Raw genomic sequence first — 11,070 nt, forward strand, 5'->3', positions numbered from 1 at the left:
CTCTGAATATTGCATAACCTAGAGAAGCCATTCATTTCACAAGTCTACTATTACCGACTGCAATTCTGTATCTGAAAGAAGCTTGATATCATGAAGCTTCTCAACTTTAAATCTTGATTCATGTATTTTAGTCAGTTGCGACACGGAGACGAGATCGTGCAAAAGATTGTGGATTCGGGGAGTGAGAAACCGACTTTGTAGGTCAGGTGCAGTTGAAGTGGAAAAGAGGAAAACTTATAAGGATGTAAGCAATGAGATTCATACAAACCACTTCTTTTTTTGGAGTTAAGGAACTTCAGCAACCTTGACGCTGAGGCACACATTCCGCAACTATTAAAATAACCGGTGAAATAGGTGCACAAATATAGCAAATTAAAGCCGATGCGGTTTTCTTACATGTTAAGGTAAACTTTTCAATTGGGCTTAATTTAAAGCCGACAGTCCTGAAATTCGTCATTTAAGGATTGGTATTTCTGCATATATCACAGGGTTGACAAGGTCTAACAGGGGTCACCTTATTCGGAAAAAAAACACCAAATGCACTATTTAAAAACAGCCAGTAATCATGTCGTTTGAAAAACTTTGCTGATTTGCCATAGTAGCAGTCCAAGGTTAAGGGGAAATAAAGTTCGTTTTGGCAATTTTACCAATAATGCGAATCTTAGAATTCGGTACTGATTTCTACGGTTCCGCTGCGGTGATCTCTGTTAGCTCTTCTTATTGGACATAAAGCTAAGTTTTATCTTGATATGCTCAAGCATGCTTAGGTAATGTAAAGGTGTTAAAGTCAATGTGTGCCGTCACCCACGTAATCTTATCGGCCTGAGTAAAAACAGCCTTGGCAGCTTAAACTCATGACGGAGGTAGATCACAGAATCGATGACCAATAAACCCATTCGGATGGTGGGTTCTCAGCGATATAGTAATTGCACAAATATCTTTAGGTGAAAAATCCCTCCACGCATGGTGACTATAGCAACGGTGGTGCAGTAAATCAGCTTGGTGGGTGAGACCGCAGTGGAGAGAAGAAGCACAGACTAGGCAATTCGGTAATTCGTACTTGCTGTGGGGCCAACGACTGAGACAGTGTGCAATTAAACAGCCACTAAATTGCCAAGACCATAAAATACCACTGCGGATAAAATGTGGAACAAATTAGACATCATTGACGAGAAGCATGAGCTAACACTTTGGCTTTAAGATATTAGAAATGTATGATTATCCTTTGTAACATCGAGTTGATCAGAGAACACACCCTGTCTTACGTAATTAAGAAGTGATATGAGATGTGGCTGTTTGAATCAAGACAACATGTCATTGTGGTCACCATCAATGCAAAGCTATAAAAAAATATTGGAGATTCTAGTGTGATGACTATATATGTTTAACTGGATGCTTAGTGATCCAAGCAGTCTGAAAATTCTAGAAGGTGCGTGCTGCACTCTGGCTGGACGATGTTCTTTGGCCCTGCTAATGACGTCAGCCCCTCTGTAGACAAGTGACAAATCCTTAGAGGCACCACACTTACATGGAATCTGTTATTGTCAAAGCCATATCCGAAGCTGTTGCAGTAGGGCATGCAATTTCGTTACATACGACTATTTAATACGATGGTGGTTTATCCCTCGGTATTAGTAAGGGGCCATTATTGTACTTTGACTTAGCTCCCTTGTACCTCGCTGGGTGGGCTGGCCTTTCGGGCCATGCCAATAGCCCAGACACCTTCTCTGCGCTGAATACATACATTCTGCCCGAGTATTGTGTCTTCTTTCGTCTTCAGGGGGATCTCGGGAGGCCACATATAAGGCCTATCACTCTAGGATAAAAAATGAAAATGGTGGAGCTTCCTTCATTTTAACTACATTAAATAATACGTTTAAATAATTTTGACAAACCCATTAACCTTGTTGCAGTTTCGGTTCTGTCGGGAGCTTCCTTTAAAATAATAAAAGCTAAGCACTTTGGTTAGAAATAATGAGATAGCATAGCTAAAAAATAAAGCGCTAGTTATCCTACAACTTACAGCTGCGTGTTTAAATGTTCTACCTTTCTTGGACGCCCTTAATATTCAGCTCCATTCGACTGCCTGGACCACTGACGTCGGGGATGGCTCTCATGCCGGATGACGCTATAAAGTTTGCTAAGGAAAACGGCATCGTTTCATCTTATGGATGGCACGCTAAGTTTGACCAGAAAGAGGTTCGTGCATCTCCACCGAAGCCACCGCGACTTAAAACGATCGCAGAATTTACGCCAATGGCCTTTAGGTAAAAGAGCTACATGGTTTTTTAATGCTCTCGACAATCCTCTGGAGATAACTACGTTTTGATTGGTCCTAATGAGCGTTTCTAAGTCTTTCTGAATCTTTTTAAGGTTCTCGCCTTGACATCCTCCAAGTGTTTATTATTTTGGTGAGACTAACTGGGTCCTCCTTTTTTTAAAATTAACACCTTTGTCGATTGATGCTCCCATTCGTATTTTGCGTTTTCTTCGGTAGCTCCATGTTCTATTAAAATGCTAAACTAAATGCGTATTATTACCTTCCCTTATACATCTTCATTACTACTTAAATGAGGTTGTTAATCTAACTTTCCCTTACGGACTTTTTAAGTGATGCTTACTAGTCTAGGTTTCGGAGTTTATTTGTTTACTCTCTTAATAAGAAAACCATTTCTAGTTGCAAATTTGCTCCATTTCTTATTTGTGACTCGAACAAATTAACTACTGCTTCTCTGTTTGAAATTCTACCACACATCACCATTTTCTACTAACTGACATTACTTCCCATCGTGGCCATTGAGTTCTTGTTTGAATTCATTGCTACTTCGATTCCTTTTCCAGATACCTATATCGAATTTATATTCCGAATAAAAAGGCAAAAACGATGCCTTTTATGGACCCCCTGAATCCCATTCGAATGGAATCCATGTATGGTGTGCCATTAGGTGGCATTGGTTGTGGCACAATAGGGCGAGGCTTCAAGGGAGAGTTTTGTCGTTCAAGCCTTCGTCCAGGAATATACAATCACAAAGTCAATGTCGCTGATCAGGTGAAGTGTCGTTTACATTGAGGGTGGGCTGGTCTTCATTACTCGGTCACATTTTTCCGTTGTTGACAGTTCATCGTTTCGGTGTTTCGAGAAGGCCAAGTTTACCAAAAGGTGCTTTCACCACACACTAGTAGGTCTAGTATTCCTCACGGTTTGTTGTCCTGGGAGTGGGGCTTTCCTGCCGACCGAGGCCACTACATCGGTCTCTATCCTCGCTCTTGGACCATCTATGAACTCCCCGAGGTCTATTTAATACTTATTTGTGAGCAAGTGAGTCGCCACGTGTGATTTTTTGTAATCAAATTCTGTTTACATGTAATTGCGTTTACAAGCAAAGTTTACCTGATCTAAATGTTATTATCTGATAAACGGAAACGTCTCCTTTGTTTATCGCATGTCATGGACTAAGTTTGCGTTGAAAGCGACTAGATATTGAAGGTACGGTAGGAAATTTATCGTTTGTATTCGTGATTATCCGATCTTGAAAGTATGCGCAATGTTTGCTTTTTTGGTTACACGCATATTATGCTTCAGAAGAAAAACTGATTGCAGTCATTCATTGCCTCACTTTTTCGAAACCTGCTGCTGCAAACTTATGTGTTTCATTTAATTCAGTATTCTTAAAATGCAACGGAATTCTGAAAATCCCTTGAAGAAATGCATTTTATCCCCGCATTATTAACTTATTTACCTGTTTTTGCAGTTTGCTAGAGACATTAGAGCCGGAGCCACATTAAATTGTATTCCGTAGTCTTGCACGCTCTTTTTGTTAGCGTGACAATGCGTCTGTCTTTAGATCTCTCCGGTAATTCCGCACAACTACAAGGATAGTTGCCTTCCAGTGGGAGTGTTCCAGTGGACAGTGCTCAACTTTCATCCCACGCAGGAGGCTCGGGTCTCGATCACGCTGACCTGGCGTGGTCCACGGTATAAAAAACATCCGCCGCAGGAGCATGGTACTGCGGGTGTGGAGTGCTGCGACTCCCAGGTAGTGAACGCCTCCGTCAGCACCGTAAATGATGAACTCACCCACACCTTCGAGATCGATGCTCTGCGCGGATGCCTCATGGAGACTTACATCGGCCATCAAATGCCTTGCTGCTTTGGCGTCGCTGCTGCCGCCTCAAATGAGGTTTACTCTTTTCTTTATGTTTGTGCCCGTAAGAATGAATCCATAGCGGTTTGTTATGATTGCCAACCATAAAACAATAGGCTAGATTTGTCGCTTAGTCAAGGCTTTCATTAACTGGTTTAACGTGAAAATTTAGTTGATTTTATTTACAGTTATTGCATACCCATATCAACATTCACTTCCTTGCCTCTGGAAGTGGTTCAAGAATAATTTGCTTCCACTCCACTAAGTAAATAATCTTTCATATTGAAAGGTCGTGTCTGACTTCACCGAGAAATCCCATAAATACTTTAGCTGTATTAAACATTAATGCGTTCAGCTGCACTGCTGTCTCTTCCCTTTGCCCTCCTATTTGTTGCGACATTAAAGCCTCGAAAGTGAGCTGACATTTTCATCTGTGTAGGTGAAGGTTACCTGCTGCCCTGGATTTCAATGCAAGGCCCCGTGCAGAGTTTCTTCGCGCGGACGTTTGCGCCGTTCCGATTCAATAGATGCGAATCTGATCCCCTCACCTCCCGTCTCCTCTTCCTCTGAGTCACAGCAGGCGTATTCACAGAGCCTTCCGAGAGCTCATACTCAGGCTCCTTTGGCTGCGCGCTTCTGGAAGGACCTCAAAGAAACAGGTTTGCTCAACGACGATAATATCGGTAAAACTCTTTGTATCACTTGCACAATATATTTGTTTCCTTGACGTCTGAATCGAATTCACTTTCCATTCCCTTCTGGTTCAGTAATGGGGGGTAGCTTTTGAGAATCATTTAGCTTCTCTTAAGTGCTATTTGCCACACTAGGAGGTAGTGAGCTTGACAGGCCTTAGTGCATCATTTATGAGTCACATAATTACCTCTGGCAGATATAATTGATGAATCGTTAAAAGTGTGCAATCACCATAATGCACATTATTACTTGTTTTCCATGCAACATGGATGTATGACTGCTCTAATCTATGACATGGCGTGACAATTGATGCGTCAGTTGACAAACTTCTCAATGTATTACGATGAGGGTGCAAGCTCTGCCTTATGTTTATTGTGCATGGGTGCGGGAGTTTGATCTTTGTCAGGTACAATCAATATTGCGATATTCTACCAGTCTTGAACGCTAGTGAATCTACTGATATGCCTTTTTGGCCCGCACTGCCGGGCTTACATTGCATGCGTTGTCTTACTACTGGCTGTTATACAACTAATTTTGAGCTTTGTCGTGAAGAAGAATAGCTTTTCTCTTTCTGGCGTGGATCATAGGCTTTGAAAAGTCGTAATTACTCGGAGTGATGGTGTACTCCTGTGATCACACGTGATTTTATTGTGGCCTGAGTGTGGGCGGACTTAACATTATAGTGCAAGTGTGAATAGTTTGCTGCGAGGCCTTACCGTTATCAGTCTCTTCAGGCAATTGGTATATCCATGCTTTCATGCGCGTGTAACCCCTTTCCTTTGCAGAAGATAGGAAGATAGCTGGTTAAGGCAATGCAGTTTTACTTTACAGAAAGCATGCATCTCTTATGTCCTATATATTATTCACTAGAGTATATGAAAGCTTAAAACTAGATTTGCTATTACTACACTATTATCTGTCTCTTAACACCTAAAACGATACTGGTAGTCTGTATTATTCTCTAAGCATTGGATACTAGTCCACGAACTAGGTAGGTCTGGTACAATTACCTCTAACCCTCTTGCTAATTTAGGAGATTCTCCTTCGTTCAGAAAGGCTTTAAAAAATTTCAGGTTTGGGAGCCTGTTTCGAACGAGATTTACCTGTTTTTTTCTATGAAGAATTTCACTGAGATGTTTAAATAGATTTTAGAGCACTTTATTCCCTAAAAGTGCGAATGAGTTAAAACCCTTGCAAATCTTATGACCTGACTCCGCGTGTCTGATGATTCCAATTGACTTACACTTCAATTTTGTTGCATCATGGTTCAATCACAGATATCCGCTTTTATTTTGCCAAGTATGTGCAACTGATTGTCTTTAGCCATGACGCGCCTTGACTTCTAAATTTCTGAAAAGTATACAACAGGCTACATTTCTCTAGTGCATTGTTTGGCAATTTATTTTAAGGCTGAAATAAGCTATTGTGTGTTCGGCTCACTTTATTGTTGAAATTTGCGGTGAAAGTATGCTTTCAAACGGTTATTCCAACCTGATCCTGTGCTGTCGTCAGAAATCACACCAGTTGCTGTTCTTCTATCTTCGGGAAAATATTTCCTATTATTCCACTCTGTATTTAACTTTTGTGAGTTTTCTTAGTTTTACTGGCTACCTCACTGCGAGCTATTTATCTGCTGGAACTAACATCCCTATAAGTTAATCCGTTTATACTAAGTAGTCTGACATTCCAATTGAGTTTCATCTCAAATCAAATTTTTAGGGAATGGACTTATAAACATTGCTAATCCATAACCGTTTTTAGTACGTTTCATCTTTACTAATGTCCAATATTTTTGAAGGCCTGTAAAGAGTGACTTTTGCCAATAAATCTTTCTCAACGCTTAAGTGGATTTAAATAAGTTTTTGAGGGATTAATCGATTGAATAATAATTGATTAACTTCATTTCTTACGGAGTGCCTAAGTAAGTGTAATCTTAATTTGGTATTTAGAATTTCCAACACTAATTAGGCATATTTAAATCTTTGCAGCTGCTTTTTCAGACTTACCAATTATTCAGCGCTTTGTCCACTCTTCTGGAAGAGCTCTCTTGGGTATCAGATTTTATCATGAATCAAAGACCGTATACTTAAGGCACTCTTGAAACCCTTCATGATTCCTGATACCCCCTCCTTGACGCAGGTTATAGACGCGAGGGGAACAAGAAGCGCTCCCCCAATTTAGTGATGGCCGTATGCGCTACGTGCATTGTGCCGCCACCTCTCACCACCCTCCCTACTCCCACTCCTCGCCGATCGGGGATTGTGGGAGCGGGCTCAAGCACCCTCCACTTCTTCGTCACCTGGCACATCCCTCGGGTCCATTTCCGCTCGGCTATCGTAGCTTATCGACGGTGAGTTTCATCAATTCGCGCTCGGACCTGCCATCTTTACGCCAAACTTCGAAAAAACAATTAATGAACTGTTTTATCGATTGATTCGCTAAATGTTCCATTGTCTTTGCCCTATTCATAATCTGTATTTTTCAGTAGAAATCTAGTACATTCACCTGAAGTCTAATTGAGTTATAACGGTAAAGATTAATCACCATATCTATCTTTCTTATGGCTGCCTTTAAACTCTCCAAAGATGGTGCCTCATATAGTTTTTTTGATCTAAGGCCAGATTGTGACCATATCTTCCAGTTCGCCCTGGCAATCCGTTTTGACACTAAAATGTTTGTGATTCTTTTAGCAGAGGCATGACTGGTTTAGTTCCAAGTCTAGCATCCGACAGCTGAATGCGACTAGTCAGTCAAAATGGGTCTATTTTTCTTCATGCATCTCAGGATTAGCATATTTTACCTGTAGCATAACTTGCAATGCTTCGTGTCATGTGAGTGCACGGAGGAATGCTCGGTGTTTTTCATTTGAATCGTTGAAGGGGATTTTGTTTTAGTCTCTTCTATTATATCCATTTGAAAGTATTGTGCTCATTTGGTAGTCGCTTGTTGAGGGCTTGCGAGTTATTTTGGCTTTTATATTTCTTTTGTTAATATGACAAATATGATTTGCATTTCGTAACTGAAATGATTGAATTCCTTTCACTGTTCAGCAATTATGAAGCAAATTCTCTGTAGAACCACGGGTGGTATAGCGTCGTTTTGTCAGTATTTCACCATAGGTCACCTGGAATCACTTGGTCGTATGGTTTTAAAGTGTATTCGTTATATGTTGAATAAACCAGCAACTGCATTGAGTGATTTCAAGCACCAGCAGCGTAGAAACGACGACAGCAAGTAATGGCAGGCGTGAAATCACTCTGGCTCTGATGGGCACTTAAACTGTTGTAGCTTTTTTCTTTCTCTTTCCTACGTCATGTAATACGACGTCTACATTTCATTAATGATGCACATTATTCTCCACTTTGTCATTATAAAGGATCATGATAAGGGTAATATTAGTCATCAAATTAAGTCTCCCACTTTCGTCTTTTTGAACCTTTTTAATCCACTTTCGATGTTTTTTTTGCAGATACGTTCATCACTATTAAGGTTTTATTTGTATTAATAAGACTTGATTTCTGGAATTTCACCTCGGTTCAAGGAATTTTTTTCATACCCCAAGCATTTTTTACATCACACTCACTGCATCCGACCACTGGCGCGTTTCTCTGCATATCAAAATTCACCCATACATTGCACCACCCCTGGGACTGGTGCCAGTTCTTTTTATCGGAAAAAGGGTCCTAGCATTTGTCAGTTAGGTACTTCGGTAGAGCATGTGATGCCATTCCGAAGCACCGATTTGCTTAGAACATCAGGTTTAAAATATTCAAAAACTCTGTTTTCAGTTGTGTTTAATGCATTTGGAAAATGTTCTATAAGCTGCATTTTCATGCTAGTTTTTCAATCCATTTTTTTTCCTTTTTGAAATATTTTCTAATCGGAAGGCGAGATTAAAGTTGTTTCGGTGCAACTTTTGAAGCTAAGTGAGGTTTATCAGAATTCCTACTCGTAGCGAAATGGGCAGAACAAATCAGTAGTGATTTTAGCATGTTCTTCAGTTTAACATGTTAATTGTTAAATTTAGTAGTTACCCACACGCTCTCCTCATCTAACTTTGGTAACTTGCTCCGGTTTCTGTGTCACTGCCACCACGAAATGCTGCTAAAGATTACGCGCCTACTAGATGATCGCCACTTTGGGGGAAGGCATGTGGCATTATGTGAGGGGTGTCGTTCAGAGCTTCCTGATCATTGCGAGGAATAACACAAATTGTTGGGTCATCAACGCGTATCGTAAGCACTTTTTCAATGTCTATAAACATTACCTCGGTAAGTCATTTCTTAGTGTTATCATAGCGGAAAAAGGAGGGCTTGCCGATGTTGACGCTTGTCCATCTACTGCAGAAGATACACTCGGTGGTTTTCGGAGGACATTGTCAAGGGAACGAAGGAGTTGCTTGCTTATGCTGCGGAGAATTGGCGCAACTGGAGGAAGGCGATCATCGAGTGGCAGTCACCAATCCTCTCCAACCCGTGAGTTCCCCTTCCCCTCCCCTCTCTTCTGCCTTTTAGCTACCTCTTGACCCCTTGAATATTTTAATTCCACCTACCATTAGCTCCTCTTGTCGCGTTTTCGGACTGTTTACATGCGTAAGAAAATATGCTCGTGGTGACCCCAAAAGCGCCAAATTTACACGATGCATCTTCACGCTCTAATTTTAACCGGTTTTGCGTTCAGCTAACTTGACTCCTAAAACACTTCCATAGAAACACGATTGAAACTTCAGTAAGTGTGCCTCGTTTTGTGAAGTGTTGAAAGTCGTGCAAAGTTTACCTAACAAATTGTTCAGTGCATAATTATTCAAAAGTCAGGTGTTTGAGAAATTTATGGCTCTAAGTAGCAACATGTTCACTGTTTCATTAAACCATAGTTCCAAAACTTTACTTTCTTTTTAGATAGATTTATGTCAAGAAAACCAGTGGTTCTGTTTTTCTGCATTAAATGTTGACACTTTTGCTGGGATTTGATGAAGTAATAAGCTTTTCTGAATGCTTAATGTTTTGGTAGCTCGTTAAAATTCAAGGTAATATTTTTGACGAGGTCTATTGTTTCCAGCCCTATTATTGCAGCATAAAGCTCTGGTTTAAGCGTTCTTGGTTCAAGCTTTGTTTATGTCCTTCTAGTTTAGCATTGAACATAAACATATCATACTTTCTTTCTTCTGACGACATCAATTGATTAAACTGTTCAAACATCTGGCTGCATTTGCGTCTGCTGCTCTATCCTTAAGGCACACCCAACTTCCGCGCTTTCGATCCCAACTACTACCTTGAAATTGAGTGCTTTGGATAACTGGAAAACATGGGGTCTTCGGACTGGTCTTGTCGAAACTAGGCAAGGTTGCCCTACTATGCAACCGAATGATGCATCAGTATTGAAAACAGTCTTGATAATAGATTGAAGTTTTCTCAGTCATGACACTTCATGCATCAGCAGACGTTGAGAATCTTTTTAGCTCTGTGGCTAAGATTCCGATAAATTACATGATTGAAGAGGGTGGAGGTGCCTCTTAATGCAAGGAACCTACCGTTCCTTTGGTCTGATCATGCGCTCTGGTGCTATTCTTCGGGTGAGAAGCTATCCAAAGGTCACTAGGAGCGGAGAAACGTCATAGGGGGCCAATGTGACGCTTGTATATTAGCGAAGTAGGATTCAGTGTTGATTGCATTCTAATTTAGTTCTAAGTGTATTCCATGTATTCCATTTAAATGAAATTGACTGCCATGTTGCGATTGGATCATTCATTGACAATCAGCGGTGCTTTCTTTAGGATTTCGTGCTTCCGTTTCCTATTGCTCAACCACTTTGTGCACGTGGTTAATTTCTGTTTCGTGTGCGAGGAACAAGGCGCCTAAAAGACCTCAATGCTAATGTTCTATCATGGGAGACCCGAAGCACGTATGTCTAACGGTAACTCATGGTGAGGCAGACCATCTTGCCTCAACCAATAGGTGCAAATCGCTCAATTGACTCAGTGTTTATTAGCTGCTCCTTAACGTGAAATTTGAATAACCGTTACCGCACTCAAGAGCAATCATTGGGATGTCACTAACTAAGCTTAGATAATCACGAAGACTTTCGGTAGGTGAAAGCGTCTACTTTTTTTGAAAAATAAAAAATAGAATTGCTCTCCTCATGGTCAATTGGTCAAACTTGCAGCAAGGAGTGCTATTGGGGCACTTTTGGCTTCCACTTCTTGTGTTCCGCACTATGAGCTCACTGACTCACT

General features: G+C 40.8%; 1 protein-coding gene across 1 annotated transcript in view; it reads left to right on the plus strand. All coding sequences in view use genetic code 11, as the record gives it.

The window, feature by feature from the left end:
• Positions 1-2,037: 2,037 nt before the first annotated feature.
• EGR_01291 (Non-lysosomal glucosylceramidase) overlaps positions 2,038-11,070 on the plus strand; it is a gene marked incomplete at both ends in the record, with an annotated part of 15,681 nt that continues 6,648 nt past the window's right edge. Inside the window, 7 exons of the mRNA XM_024490540.1 lie at positions 2,038-2,267; positions 2,842-3,049; positions 3,119-3,319; positions 3,846-4,181; positions 4,585-4,828; positions 6,978-7,188; positions 9,185-9,313. Coding sequence (XP_024354864.1) covers positions 2,038-2,267; positions 2,842-3,049; positions 3,119-3,319; positions 3,846-4,181; positions 4,585-4,828; positions 6,978-7,188; positions 9,185-9,313 — 1,559 coding nt within the window. The remainder of the gene's footprint in view (positions 2,268-2,841; positions 3,050-3,118; positions 3,320-3,845; positions 4,182-4,584; positions 4,829-6,977; positions 7,189-9,184; positions 9,314-11,070) is intronic.

The sequence above is a fragment of the Echinococcus granulosus genome (genome assembly GCF_000524195.1).
Source record: "Echinococcus granulosus chromosome Unknown EG_S00005, whole genome shotgun sequence".
NCBI lineage: Eukaryota > Metazoa > Platyhelminthes > Cestoda > Cyclophyllidea > Taeniidae > Echinococcus > Echinococcus granulosus.